Consider the following 24,116-nt stretch of genomic DNA (forward strand, 5'->3'; position numbering starts at 1 on the left):
GAGGGGTTTGTAACCCGAGGTACCACTGTACTCTTTTACTTCCTATTTGTTAGAAAAAGTTATGGGTTAGAATGTAAAAGGGACCTAATGGATTTAGTTAAAAATATATATGTTACTATTATTGATATTCATTATATCTATGGGGATAAATCTTTTACGTTTTACTTATTAGAGAAAGTTCTGAGTCAAAATGCAAAATAGATTTATTTGTCTAAGTTTAAAATAATAGGTTATTACTACTGGTACTCTTAATGCTTTTGCTGAGTAAGACTGTTCAATGAATCTTTCTATAATTTAGTTATTCTTTAGTGATGAGAAATGGGAAGAAGAGGTTTTTTTTCTGTAATATTAAAGAAGGTGTTATGTTACTGTAAATGTTTATACTTGTGTGGAGGGAGGGGGCTCACTTTTTATATGATTATTTTTCCTTTTTCTTTCTCTTGTTCTCTTCTTTTTTGTCTGTGTATCTTTTCTAATTCTATATTAGCTTTTAACTATGTAAAACTCTAATAAAAATATTACTGAAGACAAAAAACTCTCCACTAATTTACCAAATGTTAGTCTGTGAGAAACATTACATACTTACCAAAAACATGAAATCCTAGAGTGCAGGTATAAGTAACCCATTCTATATCTCTTGTGGTTTCAACACTTACTACTTGCTTACAAGCTGAAGGAACCCCTATTAAGAATAAAGGGAGGGGGAAGGGAAAAAGACATAACATTAATGATGAAGGCTTAGGATAAGAATTAACTGAAAACTAAGAGACCAAAGATAAGTCTCTTCTCTGTAATGGAATCTTGGTTGTAAAGAATGTACTCTGTATTAAGGGCAATATACTATTTGTTACTTACAGTATAGGATTTCATAGTCCCCTGAATTAGACACAAGATACTGAGAGTTAGCAGACCAATCCAAGTGAGTAATGAAACTTGAATGACCCTGTGAAGAGATGCATTATATTAATCCCAACAGCATAACATCCCTCAGTAGAATTGTACTACTATTACATATAAAAAGCTACTTGAAAGGTATGCTGAAACCTTGTTTACATTTACATAGTTGTATCTGGTAGCAAACCAGAAGGGGTGGAACATTTTCAGTGCATTGACTGCAAAACTAACAACCTCTCCTTTCACTGTAAAAAAATCAAAAGAACCAACAGGTCCTCCTTGTCATCCTCGTTAGGCTAACCAGGTAGGAAACACGACCAGATGAGCTAATTCTACTTTGTTGTGAAGCTACACTGACAGAATCTTGCAAGTCTGAAAGTACATTCCCCCCCGGTCTCCTTTACAACCCAAGAAACTAGGGAGGGTCTCTTCTGAGCCTCTTGCCCTGCCCACTATCCAGCTGTGGATTATGCTGTCTCTTATCTGACCATTCCCTTGGCAGCATCTCTTTGCCCAGTCTCCCAAGGTCTTTTCCACATACCATTACATTCCTAATTTGGCCTTAAAAAACAAAGTATATTTGCCTTGTGTGTTTATTTTAAGGTAATCCTAACTATATAATGTGAATGAGAAATCAGTAACTCATTCTCCCAGTTTCAAAATGACTTGAATTAGTGGCATATAAATGCAACAAATTCTCAACTATTAATTCTTTTGCTTTTGAACCACAAATTATTATTACCGTCTACCTGGAAGCAACACGAACAAAGAAAAAAGATGTTAAAAAAGGCACTCTATTCCCTAAATCATATTAAAGTGAACTGCAGGACTGAACTAAAATTTAAATGGATTTACAGAAGGAAAACAATCTAGGTCTGTAAGCAAGTAAAAAAACCCCTCTGGAAATAATTTAAGATGTTACTGCTTGAAGGGTATTTTAAGGAATATATTTTTAAATTGTTTTATAAATTAATGTTATGGGTTTGATGGTTAGACATGACAGCCTCAGAGGTTCTCTCTGAACTATACTCTTGAGTATAAGGGCTTTTCCAGTTAGCCACATTAAAATGTTATCCATCAACAGAAAAGTAAACTGGCATAAATTATGCCCCCCTCCCCCATTGCTGATGCCTATTTTGCAAGAGCAATAAGGCTGGTATATCTACTGCCTTCCTGTATCTACTGCAGGCCATGTTAAGGAAAAGGATTGGTGGATTTCTCTGGCTTTGTTTCCCCTCCTATCAAGTGTTGCCTTTTGGCAGGAAAACCACCACCAATCAGTCTCTCTAACATAAGGTGGGGTGGAGTGGGATTGGGCAAGTGTAGGCGGGTGCTTAGAACAGTAGATTTAGCCAATCAAAGCTGCCTACCAAGTCACAATGCAGAAATGTTAAGTCTGGAATTGGTGAGGCAGAAAATCTCCGATTTTCATGCCAAAGAAAGCCCTGTAAACAATGGACAGATGGCAAAAAAACCCTTCGAACCTGTCAAATAAATAGCCACAGAATCATTTACTCAAAAAAAGCAGGAGAAAGAGACCTGGATTCAAACCTTGGGTCCACTGTACAAAAAAGACAGGATTTCTGAGTGTTGTAAATAGAAGACAGATTGTATACGTGGCTTCATATTCCTTTGCTAATCTGAGTCTGCTCAGGAATGTGAAGTGGGGAGAGTCTAATGCCATAACTGATACGTAGTTCTGACAGCAAGTTCTCCACCTCACTACTTCCATTGCCATGCTCTGACTCTAAGATTAAGCAATGGCTACAGTTCCATTTACAACCCCATTGACTGTAGACTGGAATGCTAATGCTTTGCTCCAATATCAGAACCAAGATGCAACCCAGATGGACGATTAACCCAGATGATGAGACAATCTAGAATTGGCCAAATGCATGGCTCCAGTGCTGCTCCTGGTTCAATATGCTGCTGCAATTAGAGTCACCTGAAGCAGAATACCCACCTCCTTGCCTAACAAGTATGATGCATCTGGGCGAATTTACTACCTTCTTCACTCAAGGTGAGCTATACGTCTTTCTAAAATTGGAGGATTTTCCCACCAACTATTATCTTCAGCCTCATAAACTATTTATCATCAGCCTCTTGACCAAGAGAAGTGCAAAACTCTTCTGATATAGAACAGCCTGAACATGGACAGCTATGCCAATTTTGTTGACACCCCTGAGGATGTATTTGAAATATAGGGGGGAACTCATTTGGTAGGTCACCTTAAAATTTTTGGCTGCATTCAGTAGTTGAACCTAAGGAGCTGGACACTACTGTAGTAGAAATGCTTTCTGCCCAATAAAATCTGTACCAGCATATGCAAGTTTATACTGTGGAAAACTATGTCACTTCACACATGAGTGCCCTACTAAGAACTTCTGCCTTCCAAACCATCAATTAAGGGTGGTACTTGTGAAGAAAGGGGACACTTTGTAAACAAGGGCCCCAAATGCTCCAAATCTAGGCTGTCAGGAAATGAGTCTGTCTCAACCTCCAAAAGTTGAGAGGCTGGGGCATCCAAAAATTAAGTGGAATCCAAGCGTGTGATCATTTACTCATTCCTTTTACACATCAGATCCATCTGGGCTCCAAAACACTCTAGCAGAATCTGGTGTCGTCAGCAACTTCACAGAATACATCTGATTATGTTAGAGGGAGAATTTCTTTTATGTCTGGTTTTCTAATTCTCTGCAGTAAATCTATTTATCCTTTTTGAATTTGCTTGGGAATGCAGAGTGTGGAGAGAGTCTAATCACCATACCTAGTATGAAGCCTTCATAGGAGGGGCTCTGTCCTGATCTGTTAGGCACTTTTTGAATTTGGATCTATAGCAATTTTAGTAGAGTGTTATACTCAGATGACAGATCACAAGCATGGAAGAGATGATGAAGTAGGACGCAGATCTCCTAATGTTCCTGTCCATACAACCCTACTCTGTATGTGTGATCAGCTAAGCTATTTCTGAACACAAGTCTCTTTTCTGAAAGAGCTCTAAACCTGACTCTCTCTCCACTTTAAACAGTACAAGCACTCTCTCAAGAGATACATTAAACAAGTCTAGCACAGTTTCAACAGAGTGCTAAATCCATATTTAAAATGCAAGTTTAGCACTTTTTCAAAAGAATGTTAACCCTGTTTATAAAAAGCCAACTTAACATTGAAAAGCACTAATCAGGCCTGAACTAAAATGGTCATAGTTCCCAGTGTGGTAGATCATATCCATGATAAAATGTCAGGAAAAAACACTATTTTAAAACTGGAAGAATGACTTCAAGCTGTCTCAGCAACTTCATGAGAAATCGGCAGAGAAAAAGTGATTACTGAAGTGTATTTATTCTGCAGTTAGGGGGATATTAAGAAGTCTCCTAAAATTATTGTCAGATGAGCTATCAAGCATTGGTACCCTGACACACTGCCTGTCAACAACTGATAATAGATGTGGTTGATTATGATTGTCTTGTCAAGAGAGATGAAACTTTGACATCCTCCACCAACCTAGAGGTCTCTGGGAGCTGTAAAAAGGATGCATCTTACACTAATAAATCAGTCATGTAGAAATATATTGACAAACAGAAATCTATTGAAATGCCAATATCATCAACACTCAATCTTTGACTCAGCCTGCATGTAACTGTAATCAAAACTACAGATAACAGAAATATTAAACTTCAATGATTAAGAATATTTCAGTGCTTCCACCAAAACAAAAGTCTGCTAAGTGCTAGTATCTTTCAAATGTGTCACCATTAGGACATGGATTGCAAATGAGTATTATTGATTTTTTTCAATACATTCATTCATTCTGTTAAGTTATATGGCTGCCCATTTTAATCAAGTAACTCTAGGCAGCTAACAAAGGCATTAAAACAAAAACATACATATAAAAACAGGAGAAAGAACAATAAAATACAACAGGTAAAAATACTCAACCCCTCAATCAGTGCAGGACATCATTAATAATGTCCTAAAGCCTGAGGAAGAACCATGTTTTTAGGCCTTTTGAAAGGCCAATAAGGTTGGGGCCATGCACACCTGGGGGTGTGTGCATGCTGTTCCCCAGGGTAGGAACCACTGGGTGCATACTGTCCCTACTCACTACAGAGAATATTTAATCATTTAAATATAATTAATATTTTTTCAATAGAATTAAATATTTTCAAATACTTTTGTTAGTCCTAAACCTTCAAGACATTAAATAAATCACCTGAGAATGTTAAATAAATATACACAAAAGTAAGCCTGTATGTCTAAGAATGCAACAAGATTATGACTTACTGAACATTTGCCAATTCTACTGTATTTTCTTCCATTGTCATTAACACTATATATATAAATAGAATTGTCGTGAGAACCTATTGCCAAGAAGTTGCCATCTGCAAAACAGAAACAATAAAACTATAATCACACTGATTTATGAAGCAGAAATGCCACTTGAGCAAGCACTTTAAAAGACATCTGAAAGTCAGATTGCACACACCAGGGTACTGGCAAAATCTCTTTCTCCTACATGAATATTTCCATGTGCTCAGCTTAAATCTGAGAAGACCCTATTTCAGGGAATGAAGACATCTAAATTTATGTCCATTGATATAAACAGCAGCACCATTTCAATGATGGCACCTTCTTTGTGCAATTCTCTCCTTAAGGCATTTCCAAAGCTTTTTAGGGTAGTGGGATATGGTGTTGGGCTGTGATGATTGCTTTTTAAAAATTTATTCTTAGCTGACTTTTATCATATGATTTGTTTAATTTTATTGTACATGTTTTGTTTTGTTTTGTTTTGTTTTGTCTTGTCAAGGAATTGAATTTTAGATGCTGTCCTTGACGGGCACTACAGTACAATTTGAGGTTTTGATAATTACTAGGATTATAATATAATATAGTATATATTTCACTGAGAGCTTGTATTCAATCGTAGAAACCACAAGATATTGGAAAACTTAAGACTTGCTTAGCTACTACAGGGGCAATCTTTTACTCATGTTTCATTCAGATCAATGTGACTTGAAAAGAGCAACGGTGGTTTGAATCACAAGGGATGAATGCACAAGTCCACTGCACTGAGTCAATATCAAAAGTAAGCTGTTAGCATGGCATCTATGACAAGTGAGAGCATGGCAAAAGATATAATCACAGCAGTAATGCTGGTTGATTGCACAGCAGTTGGGTACTGAGATCTCTGGATCCCAAAAGTGGCCAGGATGTGCCCCAATCCAACTTTGCATTATTACAAGGGAGAAGGGAATTGTACCTATGTGGTTAAATTCTACTATATTTGCTTATTTTGTATCTTCTGAAAAACAGGCATTAAGTCTGCTTCTTATAACTACATTTTATGTCACATCAAGCTCCCCACATTAGGACAAACCTGATGTATCTGGATTTTTTGACACAACATGTCATCATTCTACTATTTTCAAAGGGATTCTAGTAACATGATGCATGAGCTCAATCCAAACATCACACCAAAATCAAATGAACTGACTGAAATGTCAAGTCATGATAGCTTCATTAAGCTAAAACTCAATGATGTGAATTGGCAACTGATGAAAAAAAATAAAAATTTCAGTTTCAGTTGAAATGCTATTCTGATAAAAAATTAAAATATATTCTCTATTCACTTGTTTATTTCCAGAGATTCTGAGCAGCAGAAGCAAGAAATGCAAAACTGTTATTTATGGAGGTTAATAAATATATGTTATAAAAACTCTTTTTTGATTAAGCAACTGGACAAGTGATGCCAAACTAAACAATTCCAAACCTGGTGAGTAACGCATTGTGGACAGCTGTTCATTTCCATCAGTGTGTACAGTGACTAAATCCTTTGTTTCAGTATCAAACACAAACCACCTGTTAAAAACATTGTGAGGAAAATTTGAAAAAGTTGTTTCATATGAAAGCTGTTGAATCAGATTAAAGTATATGTTGACATTCCTTAACAGTTCTTGTTGTTTTATAAAGGACGTAAACTATTACTCTAAACATTAAAAGGATGACAGCTATAATTTTTAGCATAAAAACTAAACATTAAAATTAAAAGGCCTAAGTAAATAAATAAACTGAAAAAGGGAAGAGCCTTGCTTCAACCCCAGTGGCATTTCTTTTTGTGATATGGGTCCCATGACAGAAAGCCAAATTGGTCTTTAATGCCAAAAGTATCCATGATTTAAACCATAAAAAGTGTCTTACTAATAGTGTGGGGTACTAATAGTGTGGGGTAGACCGTACATAACATGGACCTAAGCCACATATGCCTTTATACACCATTATGAACACCCTGATTTGAACAAGGAAGTAGCTGGCAACCAATGAGTCTGTTTCAAACAGGTTAACCTGAGTCCCTCCAGGAAGCATCATTCACCATCCATGCTGTTGAATCCTGGACTATCTGTATATCTGAAGCACGTACTACAGATACCATACAAAGAACATACTAAAATAGTCCAGGCTTCAGGTTACCAGTACTTGATTACTGACCCCAAATCTCTCTTCCAGACAAAGACTCACCTAGTTTTTCAGCTGAATGTACTAAAGACATTCCTTGGCACAGATACAGTATTATGTAGCATCCACCACTGATGCTGGATCCAGGAGGACCCCAAGTGAAACCCTGTATCTTATGGGGGATCACAACCTTTTCCAGAAGAAATGTATCTCTCAAATCCTGAAAGCAGGCTCCTCAAGCCTATCTTCTCTGATTTCTTTTCTATCCACTCCTTTAGAAGCTGGAGATCCCTGATGTTCAAGAACATCCAAGAACCTTGAGCTCATGGCTGAGTATCACCAGCATGCTGATGACAACTAGTTTCAAAGTTGCAAATAATCCTTCACATCAATTTTATATATGTGCTAAGTAACATTTGTTACAGGATGGAGCATTGTAGGACCATCTACAACAGTTCTCAAAGCACTAAGCAGAAGTTGCCCAGTATAACTTTCTAACAATACCCAGAGAGTTATGAGTCAAACCACTGTAAAATAGCCCCTCCAACCCCCAGCTTTCCTCAAATGCTCCAACAAGATTCTATGATCGATAGTATCAAAAGCCACAAAAAGATCCAGGATATCAACAGGGTTACATTACCTGTCCCTTCCTAAGGGTATCTCAATGCCAAATCTGTCTCTAAACTCAAATTAGAAAGGATTAAGACAATCCATTTCATGTAAAAGCTCCTGGGGCTGCAATGCTACTGCTCTCTCCAACTGCTTGGTTAAATATACAGTGTTGGACACTGTCTAATGGTTAAAACTGCCTAGGTCCAATAATAGCTTTTTAAACAAGAGTCTTTTTTTAAGGTGGTGGAGAATTTTCTCTGCAAAAGAGCAGCAGGATCAGGATGGAGCCTTTAGTGACCCTATACATCATTATTAGGGAGGCTCTATCCTGGGATTGGCACAAACAGTTCAAAGAATCTTACCCTCAGTGGTCAAGTAACAAAACAGACAGACACCAGTAGATAGGGTGCCCTACGTGACACTGAGTCTGGCATAAGACTAGGTGATTGTTTGTGAAACACTGCCCAAACTAAGCATAATTGACCTCAGAAGGTATTAGAGCACTGATAGGAGCACCTGAGGTTGAGCTATCTACCCAACAATCCTAAAAAGATCCTTTGAGTTACTTCAGCTTGATTAAATAAAAATGTCTTTGCTGTGAGTAAGAGATCATAAATGAATTCACTGCATCAACAGGTCTGCTTCTGTTGTTGCCTAGTTTTTGCCATCTTTTATTCTTGTTTACCACTGTCTTGTTTTATTTCTTTTTATGTTTTACTTGTGAACCACCTAGAGTTGTTGGGAGTTTGGGTGGTGTACAAATATCTTATATGTCTAGGCTTTGAACATGAGATTACATGTTATTTCAGAATGTCAGATACATAAAATCTATATATAAGAAATCTAACATGTCAACAATTCAGGATGGGGACTTGTAAAACTCCTATGAATCATTACTATTCTTTCTTTATGAAACATTCTCCTAACTCATATACAAAGGTCAATATTTATATGAGTTTGGACTGAATTTAACTTAAAATAACACATGGCATTCAGGATCCAATTTCATGGTTCCCTGAGAAGATACTCTATAGAACTCACCTTAACTGGAAAGGAAGGCCAACATAGGCAGCATGCCACTGAAGGTTCCTTTTTGCATCAAAGATAATTTCTGTAATTATACTTTCTCCACAGCTCCTACTTAAAAGTATGAGGATGGGAAAAAGGCATAGCAGGGGCAGATCTCTTAAATCTAAAATCCTCCCATTCTCCTGACAATTATTAAACGCACTGATCCTATAATTCTGTTCTGGCAGATAATTCTAACCTTAACTCTAGCAAGACTTTGGATTGTGTAATTGTCATATTGGGGAACATCAACATCCAGGAAAACAGAACTGCTCTATAAATACTGTGCCACAATAAAATCTTTACATGGTCACAATTTCTAAACTTAAAAGTTAGTTATTAAAAGAGAAAAAAGCAAACATTCATATGGGATAGCACAAATTCTGTAAGGTAACTTGAGCAGTTCTTTAAATCTCAGTATACCTGCTATGTGAAAAAAAACCTTTCTGTTGCATTTTTACACATAAATAAGTATTCGCAATTATTCTTGTGAAATATCTTAAACAGTTCTGATATACCATGTGTTACAACTCTAGATTGTATCTGTTTCCTTCTATTGATAGAGGTGTTTTAATTTAGTGGAAGTTTCTTTCAACTGAACAGAGATGAAGGCATGTTTCAATGTACTGTCCTCCCTCTGCAGCACTCTATGCCATTCTGCACAGTGTTCTAAAATATCCAGCAACATTTTGAATCAGATTAGGGACACACAGAAATAATAGAAGAAACAGGGAAAATTACCTCCATTTCCATTCCACTGATCCATTAGTGGGGGATAAAACCCTCTGTATTTCCAAAAAGTGGAAAACTTCTATTCCATGTGAATATTTAATGACTATGAAGCAACATCTTTAAGACTCACCTTCCAGTTAGTGTTCCTACTGCAACCACAGACCCTGAAGGATGAAAACCAGAAGACTGTGCTGCATCCTACAACATTCCAAAAGAATTACATGTATTCAATGATTATAGCCGCTCAAAACATTTATATATAAATCAAATAGTTATAAAGCACAGCCTATGCTCTCTTATCCTTTACACTGCATGTTTTAAAGAAATCTCATGAATTAACAGCTCAGTTTACTTGGCCTGTCACCTGGGAAATGAAAAGGAATACAACTTGAGCCAGAGGAAAAATGGATTATTCCACATATTCCAGAAACAGTGCCTCAAAGCCATCAAAATTAATTTGGTGATATGAAGTTTGTAGCATAATTTAAATAATCATACTGAACTGTGGCAGTGAAAATAAGATTATACAGATATAGCATACTCTCAGAGAAGGATATGTAGCAAATTTTAGATATCACCAACAATATGAATAAAGTTCCTAAGACATTTAAGACATTAATACATAGGATGAAGAACTTGCCTAATAATGTGAATTTTTTTTTTTAGTACAAGACTTCTAAAAAAGTTTTTATGTAACAGAATTGTGTATTTTTTAAAATACATTAAAACCAATATATTGAGATGAAGGCTAAATGGAAATGCTAGGATTCCAGAACTGAATATTGATATCAACAGACCTTTCAAAAATAAAATATATCCCTGAAGGCACCTGAATCCACTTGGGAGAGGAAACTGGAGCCATATAGGATTTATGTTGATGCTGTTGCTACCCTGTCTTTGTGCCTGGAGGCTGTAAGGGCTTGGACGGAAAACAACAGGCTTCAACTGAACCCTTGCAAGCCTGAGTGGCTTTGGGTTTTAGGGCCTTCTGGATCTGGGACTTTACCATCTTTGGTGCTGGATGGGGTCACACTGCACCAAATAGACTTATTGTGCAATCTGACGGCGGGGGGGAGGCTCCTGGACTTACAACTCCTGCTTGAAGAGCAGGTGGCAGTCGTACCACAGCTTTGTGTTGTGTGACAGAGCCTCATGATCACTCCTGGATCATGAGGCTCTGCTCAGTTGCTCATGCCCTGGTCATCTCCTGTCAGCCTTTCGAGGTAGACCAGACAGGAAACTTGACCAAATTAGCTAATTCTACTTTATTGTAAGGTTACATTAACAGAATCTTGCAAGTCTGAAAGTACACCTCTCCCTTTGTCTCCTTTACAGCCCAAGAATCTAGAGAGGGTCTCTTCTGAGCCTCTTGCCCTTCCCACATTCCTGCTGCAGGCTAAGCTGCCTTTTATCTGACCGTTCCCTTGTTGCATCTCGTTGCCCTGTCTCCCACATTACCATTACATCACTGTCCCCTTCAGACTCAGCCTCCTTCCCAGGTTCACTGGGAAAACTGATTGTGGGCTGTGAAAACAAAGTGCAGCTGTGTCGCTCCCCTCTTCTGCTGGTAACTCCCAAGAGCACACAAGGTGTCCTGCAATCCATCTGCACCTGTAGAGGTGACTGCTGCCCCCCCTCCCGCAATACCCTGTATGCCTGATGTGAAAGGAGCTGTGTCATTTTCCCTGCCCCCACTTGGTCTTGTTATCCCCAAGGTGCCCTCCACCCATACCTCCTGTCCATCTTGGTCAGCGCCAAACTCCTGCAAGGCCAGTAGTTGCCTAGGACAGGGCTTGTCAGAGTATTGGTCATGAAAGTAGTGCACCAACTGTAGCGTGTGGATGTCCACTGCTGTCTCCCATGACCTCTCCAACTCTGGGTAGCCTTTCCAGTGGATCAGTTATTCAACCCGCTTCCCTCTGCATCTAGAGTCTAGCACTGCCTCCACCTTGTATTCTTCCTCCCCACTTTCCAGTATGGGAAGGGGGGCTGCCTGTGAATGCAGCGTGCAGGGGAGCACCTCTTTCATTAGCAAAGATGGATGGAACACAGAGTAAACCTTCACTGATACTGGCAATTGCAACTGGAATACTACTGAGTTTATTTGCTTAGTCACTGGGAAGGGGCCAATAAATTTCAAGTCCAGTTTCTTGGAAAGCCTCGCAGAAATCAAAAATTTTGTCAAAAGCCATACCAAATCCCCTTCTGCAATCCTATCTCCCTCTTGTCTGTGTGCATCTGCTGCTTTTTGTATGCAGACTTTTCTAATTCTAGTTGTTCCTTTAAGAGGCTTTGGACTGCTTGCCCCTCATGCAGGAAATCTGAGGCACGAGGAATGGCACTTTCTTGCCTGGCTGTTGATAAGACCCACAGGTGGAAACCATCAGTTGTCTGGAATGGGGACATAATGGTAAAGGAGTGTGCTGCATTGTTGTAAGCAAATTCAGCAAGAGGTATGAGATCAGTTCAGTTGTCTTGCTGATATAATAGCTCTTAAACATTGCTGCAACAGTTGGTTAACCTCAGATTCTCTGTTGGAGGCTGGATGATACAAGGAAGACAAATGAATTAAATAAGTGCAAGAAGGCCTTCCAAAATTTGGAAGTGAACTGACTTCCTCTGTCTGAAATAACATGATTGACCAATCTTCTATATCTAAAAACATGGTCCAAAAAGAGCTGAGCTGTTTCCTGGGCCATTTGGAGGCCCCTGCAAGGAATAAAATGAGCCAGTTGGTAAATAAATCCACTACTACAAGTATCCGTGTATATCCATGCACTGGGAGAAGATTGGTGATAAAATCTAGAGAAACAGTGTCCCAGGGTTGTGATGGGGTCTCTAACGGCTGCAATAATCCAGCTGGTTTACCAGGAACCAGTTTCACTCTATGACAGACATGGTAAAAGGAAACATAATCCTTAATGTCTGCACCAAAGTGTGGCCACCAGAACTCTCTGAAGGCTCTATGTTGGATTTTAAATATGCCCGTGTCCTGCTGTTTTGTCATCACGGCACAGCTGTAGAACATATAAATGTCCATTGTGCCACAGCTGCCCTCCTTCCACTGTGAAAGGCACAAAATTACCTTGCTGGGATCCTTGGAGATCATCCATCCGGGCCCTTGTGAATGCATTCTGCTGTTGCTGTGCCCTAATCCAATCTAATAGAGCAACATTCTCTCTCCCTGCTCCCACCTTTTCAGGTTGCTCTAATTTATGTTGCGACTCAAAGTTGCATGGCTGAAGCATCATCACAGGGGAGGGTGACTGTGGCACATCATACTCCGGTTTATGTGACAGGGCATCTGGAAGTTTGTTTTGGGAGCCTGGAATGTAGGAGATGTAAAAATCAAAGCGGGAGAAAAATTGTGCCCACCTGATTTGCCAAAGGGTGAGAGATTGCACGTTCTGCAGAACTTCTAAACTCTTATGGTCTATATGGATTTGTATAGGGTTGGCAGCCCCTTCCAGCAGGTCTCCATTGCTGAAAGGCAGTTTTTAGCGGCAGCAACTCCTTATAGAAAATATCATAGTTCCTTTCTGCTGGAAGGAGCACTCTGGAGTAAAAGGGACACAGTAGCAGATCTGCCCCCCTTTCTCTCTCCACTTGGAGCAGGACTGCTCCTACTGCCACATCTGAAGCATCCTTCTGCACCACAAAGGGGTGGGAGAGGTTGGGGTGGCGGAGGAGGGGCTGAGAAGCATAGAGTTGTTTTAACTCTTGAAACACCGCTTGCTCTTGAGTCAACCAATAGAATTGCCGATTCTTTCTTAAGAGCCAAGACAGCGGTTTTACATGGTCAGAAAAATTAGGGATGAATTTCCAACAGAGATTAGCAAAGCCATGTCTTTCACATTACATGTGAGTGTGCATGTGCGCCATGATATAATAGACTGTACCTTTGCTGGATCCATCTGTATGCCTTCTGTTGAGATTCTGTACCCCAAATAGTCCAACTGAGGCAGATCAAATGCACATTTTTCTAGCTTGGCAAACTTAGCCCATAGTTTTTGCAATATATTTCTGACATGGGTGACATGCAAGGAGGGATCTTTGGAATAAGCCAAGATGCCATCTAAGTACACCGCCACGTATTTGTCTAAAATGTCTGAAAATACTTGGTTCATGAAGCTAGAAAAAACAGCCCCAAAGTTATCCAGGCCAAAAGGCATCACTGTATATTTGAACTTGCCGTATCTTGTATTGAAAACTCAAATATTCATGTCCTGCTTTCATTCTGATTAGGTCGTAAGCACTTCTCAAGTCTAGTTTTGTAAAGATGCATACCTTCTGTAGCTGGTCTAGTAGATCTGAGATAAGCGGAAGCAGATAATGATCTCTAATTGTCACTCTGTTCAGGTCTTTGTAGTCATTAATGGTACCCAGAGGGGCTCCCTCCTTTCCCTTCAGAGTGGCTACTGCCTCTCCTTCTTGTTTTCTGGGCACAAAAAAAGTTGGTGCAAATGATGGTGAGTTGGAAGGGCGAATGAACCCTTTTTTGATGCTGACATCCAAATATTCCTTGAGGATGGCTAACTCACAAGTAGATATGGGATACTGTCTCTTTGCTGGGATTTGGGCTCCTGGCTTCAAGTTGATGATGCAATCGCATGCTCAATGGGGGGTGGGGGGCAATACAGCTGACTCTTCTTCCCCAAACACATCTGCAAATCTGAATATTTTTCTGGTAGTGCCAATCCTCCCTTGTTCTGCATTGGAGTGGCAGAGGGGTCATAGGTTTGCACTGCTTATAAGCAATGCTGCTGGCATTTAGGAGAGTGAAATGAGAGTGTCCCTTGTATCCAATTTACATCTGGATCATGTAGTTGAAGCCACTCTATTCCCAAGATGATGGGCACTTGCAAGGAAGCAGTCATGTAAAGCATTATGAACTCTCTGTGATCTATGATGTGAACTGCAAAAGGGCCATGCTGCAAAATCGCCCTGCTCTTAGTGGCTGTCTATCAATCATCTTAATTATCACTGGGCTTTTTAGAGCTTGAGTAGGCAACTTTAGTTTCTGTACTGTTTCTACATCTATGAAATTAGTGGTTGCCCCCGAGTCTATAAGAGCAAAGAGTTCCACATACTGCCTCGAATCTAGAGTAACAATAATAGGAGTAATTAGGTATGTTTGCCTACTGTTAAACGGTTGAGGCCCCTCTTCAGAGCTCCTGGGAGGAAGGCCAGCGAAGTTTCCCTGATGTGCTGTTTTAAAATGAGCTGGGCACTTGTTGGTTACATGCACCGTTTATTTACAAGTTGTGCATTTTGTTGCTGTGTCAGACACTTGAGCTTTCACTGGACTTGATCTGGCTATGTGCCAAGTAAAAGCACAACCCCTGATCCCTTCTTCTTTGCTTCTCTCCTGATGTTAGGGATCTCTTGGTTGCTCCAATTTGCATGGGTTCTCTCATGCGGGATTCCAAGGAGGCCATTAGGTGGGGTGTATGGAGGAAGACAGGCTATAGGTTCTTTTCCCCTTCCCGTTCCTTCCCTGCTTTTACTCCTCCAGTCGGGCATCTATTACTACACAACACTGATACAGCTCTTCCAAGGTATTTGGGGTGTTTTGCCTCACCAGCTCATCTCTCAGATCTTTGGCTAGCTCTTCTCTGAACTGGTTAATCATGGCTAAGTCATTCCATCTTACATCTCCAGCAAGTAATTTAAAGTCTGAAATATACAATCTTACTCTCCTCTGTTCCTACTTGAGTTTTCAGACTAGTGGTGATTCACTGTATGAGATCCCCAAAGTGTCCTCTGAGTTTATGCATGAAGTCCTGATAGTAGTCCAGCACTGGATAATTCCCTTCAATGAATGGTATTGCCCACTTAGCTGCTGCTTCCTTCAGCAAACTTACCACAAAAGTCACTTTCATGCAATCAGTGGGAAACTCCAGCAGCCTCCCTGTCATAAACATTTCACAATGAGCTGTGAATGTCTGAAATTGATCCTGTCCCCTCCAAACTTCTCTGCCAAGCTCTCATGGAACACAGTAGCATTGTCTGAGCCACAAGTTGTTGTGCTGCTGCGGGTTGAGGCAAATTCTGTCCCAGCTGTTGCGTTAGTTCTATCATGGCATTCTGCAAATTGGTCATCTGTGCATCTATCTGCTGCTGGTGTTGCAACAACGCTGCTGTGAGGTGCTTGGCGGACAATGGAGTCCCCTGGGGATCAGAAGCCATTCTTAATTCCTCTCTTTGGAAGAGAGTATGAAACTTGCAAGAATAATGTCAACCTTACAAGGCAGACCAGAGAGGAAACATGACCAGAGGAGATAATTCTACTTTATTGTAAGTTACATTAACAGAATCTTGCAAGTCTGAAGATACTTCTCTCCCCCCATCTCCTTTACAGCCCAAGAAACTAGGGAGGGTCTCTTCTGAGCCTCTTGCCCTGCCCACATTCCTGCTGTGGGCTAAGATGCCTTTTATCTGACCATTCCCTTGGCTGTGTCTCATTGCCCTCTCTCCCAAGGTCATTCCTACATAGCATTATACCTCCTGAATGGACTGTCTACATAGGGCTGCCCCTGAAGAGCACCCGGAAGCTTCAACTGGTACAAAATGCCATGGCGCAGGTGGTTATGTGTGACCCTAGAATGGCACACACTACACCTTTGCTCTGCAAGCTGCATTGGTTGCTGGTTTGCTTCTGGGTTCAATTCAAGGTGCTTTTGACCTTTAAAGCCCTATATGGCATGGGACCAGGTTATTTGAGGGACTGCCTCTCCCCAGTTACAGCTACCCATCCCATTAGGTTGGGCAGAAGGGGCATGTTGCATTCCATCTGATGGGACCCAGGAGACGGGCCTTTTCTGTCATGGCATCTGCCTTCTAGAACATAATTCCCCTGAGGTGAGACTAGCCTCAACCCTATTGGCATTTAGGAAATCACTCAAAACCTGGTTCTTTCTACATGCATGGGGATCCCAGGGAAATAGGGAGGCTGCAAGTTGGCTATACTGTGTGTAGGATGATGGTCCATTCTCCTGCAGTCTTATTTATATCTGTTTTTTAACTTATTTTAACTTATTTTAATTTTTTAAATTGTTCTATATATTGTTTCAATGCAACTAAAAATTTTAAAACAATTTAAAATTATTTAAAACACAGATATAAATTATATAATAATATATTTAATTGTTGTATCACATTGTGTTTTTATGGAGAAATTCTATCTATCTATCTATCTATCTATCTATCTATCTATCTATCTATCTATCTATCTATCTATCTATCTATCTATCTGGTCACCAGGAGTCAAAAACAACTGATGGCACGTAATTAATCAATCGTGCCCAAATTGCAATCATGTGACCAGAGGGATGCTGTGACAACCAGAACATCAAGGACCAGTCATAAGTCCCACTTGTTCAGCGCTGTGGTAACTTCGAACAGTCGCTGAATGAGTGGTTGTTAAGCAAGGACTACCTGCATGCATATTCAGCTATCATATAATGATCATATCACTACACAGATTTCATTTTCACTGCTCAGAGCAAGCTCTGTATCTGCCCAAAATGACATTCAAGTCAGAAGCATCGTAAATTTACTCTATAGTTGATGTAACATGAAAAACCATTCAGAGGCATGGAGTGGAAAGCAAGGTGAATGAGGGATTGTTTGGATCTTTCTGGAAAAAACAAGTTCAATCAATTTTAATTCATTTTGCCTGAATTTCTGTCCATTGCTATAAATAGAAGATTTGCCAAAGAAAGTCACATACTGAAACTATACCAAAAAAAAAAAAAAAAAAGAAGTAACTGTAGATTGCATTACACCCAATAACAAATTACTACAGGACTTGGGGACCCAATTAGACTTCATGTATTTATAATCGAAAGTTCAAGCTCATACAATTTTGCTCTAAATTGATTCTTGGCTGTATCCTACCTTAATGTCACATCCAAAATAAATTTTATTTTATGCAAACAAGATAACTGTCATTTGTAAGTTTCCGAAACATATTCATAACATTGCCTCTATTTCTAGTGCTTAGGTTGCCATGACAGCACCATCTACGTACAAGAGAGCTATTAGCAGACACAGGAAAATCCACAATTTAGCTAAGTAGAAAAAAACGCGAAGACAACTCAGCATGCAGATAATACACACAGACTACTAGCTCACTGTGGTGGCAGACTAGAATGGTGAACACAGCAATATTATATTTTCTTTTTTTATAAATTTACTATAAAACCAGCAACCTAGAAAAGATCACAGTTACTTAATTATTAGTCAGGCACTAAACTATGAATACTCAACACTTTTCTCCACACTAAGGGGACCTTGAAACTTTACTTTTATCAAAATAAACTGAGATCTGTTAAACTGTTATTTTTACTATTAGCTGACTGAATAGTAACTTCAGAAGTGAACAACACTGGTAAGTAAATGAAGCTTGGATGAATGCCTATACAGTATTGCTGTGGATGACATTTCAAATGTTAAGAGTCTTTTAAGTTGAAGCATACCATTCTTGAAATAAAAACTTGTCATGTCATGAAATCCTCAGCATGTTACATGATAGTTGTCCATACAACTATACAAGTGTTGGCCTTATGCTCTACAAGGACATCTAATAGACTAACCAAATTGATTGTGGAGTCATTATTATATGGAAGAACTGAATGAACCATTTCTGTCAAATCTTTATAACTGTAAGCAGTCTCGCTTAGAGTGTGCCACAATAAAGGATTTATCATTCTCCTTGTTGAGGTCTCTAGCAGAAAATTTTCAACATTCAAAGGAAATTATAATTTCAATCATACTTTGGGGAAGCTATTGTAGTTAACCTAGGGTACAACTGCTATACTTTTGTAGTACACATATGCCCTAAGAGCAGCACATTGGGGGAAAAAATCAAGAGACATAAAAAAAAAGTCTCATAGCTATATTTGTGATGTTATTAATATTATGTTAATATTACCTAAATCATATTACTGCCTATATGCAGAACTATAAAGCACTTACTTGAAAATAGTCATGCATTATTCAGAATTTTTCACAACTGGCTTTCAGTGATTTCTGCACAATCAATACATATGTAAGCTATGTCAGAATGGGCAAATATATGATAATATAGAATATATTCCTATAAAATGCCTATTTTTTCACCATCTATACTTCATACTACAATCTTTGAATAACCTATTTTACAAATATTTCCTTGTGTATGTGCATATCTATCTATCATCTACCATCCATCCATCCATCCATCCATCCATCCATCCATCCATCCATCCACCTATCTATCTATCTATCTATTTCAGGATGGTAATTTTGACACTTTTGACATTTAGCCCACAAATGCAAATTGTTGTATAGAGAAAGATTTCTGATTCTCAAAAAATTAAGCCGAATGTCATTCCTGCACCATGAATTCTCTTCTTTTTTTCTACCTTGTGATAACATGAAATTGGTTTTTTTTTATTTAAAAAAATACTTTGATTTTTAAAAAGATTAGTTAAGATAGTACACATTAAGGATCAGTAAGATTTTTACAGAGCAGCCATGAAGAACTTGAAATCTAAGAACCTGTACCCAATAGTCATGCTCTCTTCCTGTGATCACTTCCACCATACAGTATTTGTGCTTCTGCAAGTATACTTCCTGTGGCTCATGGTAAGAAAGCAAGGCTGAATTTCATCACAGAGCACAGGCAAACTGTAGGAAAAGATTCTTCTCTCATTCAGACAGTGGATACCTAGAAATCTTTCCATATTACATGATGATAAAAGGGCTCCATTTCTCACAAACAACACGGAAAGAATGGTGTGAATCTGGGGTAATGAATCTGGTGCTTTGACATATAAGTGAATCAGGTGTATGAATGTATAGGGTGTATAATATATATGTCAGAAAGTGGTTCTGGAGGTGAATGTATGAGTTGGTACACATGTGAATATATATGGAAATGAATCAACAGTGTATTGGGAAGAATGTTGTGTGTATATCCAAGAGAGCACACAGTGAGATATGTATAATACAAATGGTTGTGGCCTTGCCTACTTCAAGTGGTGATTCTCCCTTGATTTGCTTGTCCAGAGTGCATACAGCTCATAGTTCTAAAAATATTCCCAATTCCTCACTTATAATTTGTTATAAAAGCAAAATTGTGTTTTAAGTCCCTTTTTTTAAAAAAAAAATACCTCTATAGTTTTGTTCCAGATTGGACGATGACTGATTGCATCCCAGAGCATAATGTGTTTATCTTGCCCACATGTGAAGAACTGAGGCTTGATGGGATGGGCTGCTAGTCCCCAAAGCTCATCAGTATGGCCCTGAATGAACACAGAAACATTTCTTCAGTAGATGAACAATAGTTTGCATAGCATTATAAGCCAGAAATCCTATCAAAATGCAACATGAATAAGATATTTGATGGTGTATATTATGTTTAGTTTCACTTGGCTTTACGCACTTATACAAGCTAGTATACAATCCAGGCACAACTTACTTAGATTATATCTGGGCTCGAGGTTATATTTGAATTAGTAAACTAATTATACATGGATAAATTAGCATTATATTTGAATCTTGAGTTCAAATATAATGCTAATTTATCCATGTATAATTAGTTTACTTGTTTGTGTAAAAAGAAGCCATCCAGTCTTGTCTGGATGCACAAATCTATAAATTCAAGGTTCAAACATCATGTTAATTTATCTATGTGTAATTAATTTACTGGTTTGTGTAAAAGGAAGGCTGCAACCATACTATGTTTTAGTAATCCAGGATTATTGTCTTTAAATGAAATGCAGATAATTACATATCTAGTCCTCTTATTGGTAATAGTGGAGAAAAACAGCTTTAAAATTCTATTCTCTTTTCTTTCAACCCTATACCTTTCTTTCCCATGAAAAAGACTGTTTAACCCACATTCAAATCATCAACTGAAATACACATACAGTTTTACTTATTAATAAATGTCTTACTGCCTTTTCTTCTTTTCTCCTTCTCTTTTCTCACCACCTCTCAAAAATCAGACAAAAGCTTTTCCAGGCTTTTTTTTTTTTTCATTTAGACTACTTTGAAAAGGACACTGTACACTGATTGTAAAAATTTAAATTGATCTTACATGGAATTTTTATAAAATTACTACTTATTTAGCAAGTTCTCAAGTCATCTGCAAGAATAGTTTGCTCAGGTTTATAATTCAGAATATTTTTAAAAGTAATGGATTTAATGTTACATGTCATATTTTTGAAAAGATGGGTCTTAGGGACAGATTGTACTAAAAAAGTAATAACTACCTGGGTTATGGGAGAAAAGTCTCCTGACAAAGAACCTTGTAGCACAAAGTTTCGAGTGGTTCCTATCAATACAATGTCACCTTTCCCTTCGGCTATTGTTCTTATAGGACCAAACTGTTCCAGAATCTGTTTTTTAAAAAAAGTGAAAGAGTTAGATTGAGTGGGTACATAATTATTTTTCAAGTATACAGTCCTACTGTGCTGATAGGGGCATAGGGGTGAGGTGGGGTGGGTGGATAAGATACGTGTTGATCTGAAACACCTATTTATGTGTTTTAGATGTATTTATAGTTCTAATGTTTTTTGTAAGTCGCCCAGAGTCCCCTATTGTGGGGGAGATGGGCGGTGGAGAAATCCAATTAAATAAATAAATAAATAAATAAATAAATTTCTTTTGGGAAGCAAGATGGAAGTACCAATAGAGGCGAATATGTATAGCTCAGGGTTGAACTGTGGAATCCTTGGGGTTCTCTCAGCTTGGTTCTTTTCTTGCAAACGTTTCACTACCCTGCTAGGTAACATCTTCAGTGCTAGAGTGTGATGGGGTTTGCTCTGTTTATATACTGTGGCATGCCCTGCCAGTGTTGGCGGGGGTGGGGGGGGGTTGTTTTGTTCCTCTGGTAGTTCTTTGATTAGGGTATTGTTCACTGCTTGATTATATGTCTGGTGGTAACCTCTACTTATCTGGGTGATGATTGCTGGTGAGGAGATGTTCTGGTATTTTGTTTTCTTTTCTATTGTCTCTTTTAATAGTGTGTAGATGCTGTTTATCTCTATGTGTCTGTTGATTGCTGCCTTGTCTGAATACCAAACTTCCAAGAATTCCCTTGCATTTTTGGATTTAGCTTGGTCTAAAATGCTGAGTTTCCCAGTTAAAATTATGGTTAAGTCTGTCCATGTATTGTGAGATTAAGGAGTTTTCATCACGTCTTCTGACTGCTAGTTGGTGTTCATGGATACACTCTGCCAGCCTTCTGCCTGTCTGTCCTACATAGTGTTTGCTGCGGTCCTTACACTGTATGTTGTAGGTGACTCCTGTTTTTTCTTCTTGTGCTACTGGGTCTTTTGGTTTACTTAAGATGTTTTGGAGGGCTTTAGCTGGTTTCTGTGCTACGAAGATACCATGTGGTTGTAATAGTCTGTTGGTGGTTTCTGAGACATTTCTCATGTATGGCAGTGTGATCCTTTTCATAGCTTGTGTTGGGTGTGTTGTAGTAGGTTGAGTGGTCAGGCACTTTTTGATAAAGTTGCGTGGATATCCATTTTGTTGGAAGATGTTGTATAGGTGATCTGTTTCCTATACCTGTACCTGTTTAGGTATAGGTACAAAAATACCATTAAAAATATAGAATATTTCAGAGAACAGGAATATGCTGGGCAAATTTCTAGGATAAGCAACCTAGCAACCAATAAACCAACTAAAGCCCTCCAAAACGTAAATTAAAAGACCCAGTAGCCCAAGAAGAAAAAACAGGAGTCATCTACAACATACAATGTAAGGACTATAATAGCCACTACGTAGGATAAACAGGCAGAAGACTAGCTGAGCGCATCCATGAACACCAACTAGCAGTCAGAAGACACAATGAAAACTCCTTAATCTCACAACAAATGTACAGACTCAACCATAGCTTCAACTGGGAAACTGTGAGCATCCTAGACCAAGCTAAATCCAAAAACATTAGGGAATTCCTGGAAGCTTGGCACTCAGACAAATCAGCCATCAATAGGCACATAGAGATAAACCACATTTACACATCATTCAAAAGAGACAATAAAAAAGCTAAGAAGGAAACAAAATGACCAAAACACATCCTCTTCAGCAGCCAACACAAAGATAAGCAGGGATTAACACCAGACAAACAATCAAGCAGAAAACAATACTCTAATCAAGGAACTACCAAAGGGAAAACCACACCCGCACCAGTACTGGCAGGGCAAGCTACTGTATATAAACAGGGAGCAAACCCACACTCACTAGCACTGATGATGTTACCTAGTTGGGTAATGGAACATCTGCAAGCAAACAACCAAGCTCAGAGAGCACCAAGGACTCCACAGTTTAACTCTGAGCTACATATATTCTCTTCTATTGGTTCTAGGATAAGCATCAAAAGATATGGCCTCTTCAAAACAGATGAATTATGTGACTCGTCCAAAGTTAGATTTTTATGTACTTAGAATACATATATTGGTAGTGAAAACCACACTAATATTTTAAAGGTAGTAAGAGTAGATGCCTCTTCAAGTGTCAAGTTGTAAAACAATGCATGTTCTTTAAAACAAAAATGTTAACAGAGAAGTTTTAAAGCCTGAAGTCATTACCTCGGTTTTGTGAATTTTCTGATAATTCCCATTCCAAGATATCAACTTTCTATCCTTTCCACCTCCAGACACAAGGGTGCCATCTCGCAACATACAAAGGGCAAATATGCCTCCTTCATGAGCGCCTTGGATTGCAGAACTTATTCTGTTGGTACCTGGAAAGAAGAGGAAAGAAGCTCACTAAATAATAATGTTTTATTGGATTATTCAGTTAGTTCTCCCCTTGCTAGAGGAAATACAGTACTGTGGCCACTGTAATTTCTTTCTGGTCAGGGACTCTAATGAAATGTTAAAGTTTTGAGCAGAAGAAACTATAAGCTACTGAGAAAAAAAAGCACCAACCACAGACCAGGACTGGGTTTCTAACTTATCCTAGATCACCTCTTAGGGCTTTCTTAAAAAAACAGGTTTTCACGGCTTTCATGAAATATAACAGGGTTGGGGCTAGTCTGATGTCAGATAATGGGCTATACCAAAGAAGTGGGCAGCAATAGAGAAGGCTCAACTCCTTGGGCCCTGTAGTTAATAGTTCCTAAAGGAGTGGGCCTGGAGTAAACCTATCCTGCTTAATCTCACTGGATGGTCAGAAACCAGTGAGAACCACTGATCATTTGTTCAGCAACCGTTCAAAGTTACTATGGTGCTGAAAAAATAACTTTACGGCTCATTTATGACCATTTACGATATTCACAATGTCCCTCAGCCATGCAATCACCATTACAGTCAATATGCATTGTCCTGTGTCTGACCTGTGGTTTTTTTCTCCCCCCACCC

General features: G+C 38.8%; 1 protein-coding gene across 3 annotated transcripts in view; it reads right to left on the reverse strand.

Moving 5' to 3' along the window:
- The window catches only part of EML1 (EMAP like 1), a 105,031-nt gene that overhangs the window by 7,983 nt on the left and 72,932 nt on the right, over nucleotides 1-24,116 (reverse strand). For all 3 annotated transcript variants that reach the window (XM_088149856.1, XM_088149857.1, XM_025173170.2), the window contains 8 exons: nucleotides 23,343-23,497; nucleotides 21,018-21,143; nucleotides 19,914-20,045; nucleotides 9,887-9,954; nucleotides 6,662-6,750; nucleotides 5,176-5,273; nucleotides 856-943; nucleotides 587-682 (listed from right to left, as the gene is read on the reverse strand). In XM_088149856.1, coding sequence (XP_088005982.1) covers nucleotides 587-682; nucleotides 856-943; nucleotides 5,176-5,273; nucleotides 6,662-6,750; nucleotides 9,887-9,954; nucleotides 19,914-20,045; nucleotides 21,018-21,143; nucleotides 23,343-23,497 — 852 coding nt within the window. The remainder of the gene's footprint in view (nucleotides 1-586; nucleotides 683-855; nucleotides 944-5,175; nucleotides 5,274-6,661; nucleotides 6,751-9,886; nucleotides 9,955-19,913; nucleotides 20,046-21,017; nucleotides 21,144-23,342; nucleotides 23,498-24,116) is intronic.

The sequence above is a fragment of the Python bivittatus genome, unplaced genomic scaffold, assembly GCF_059951505.1.
Source record: "Python bivittatus isolate LINGU-HERP-01145 unplaced genomic scaffold, Pbiv_v1 ctg000580_np1212, whole genome shotgun sequence".
Taxonomy (NCBI): Eukaryota; Metazoa; Chordata; class Lepidosauria; order Squamata; family Pythonidae; genus Python; species Python bivittatus.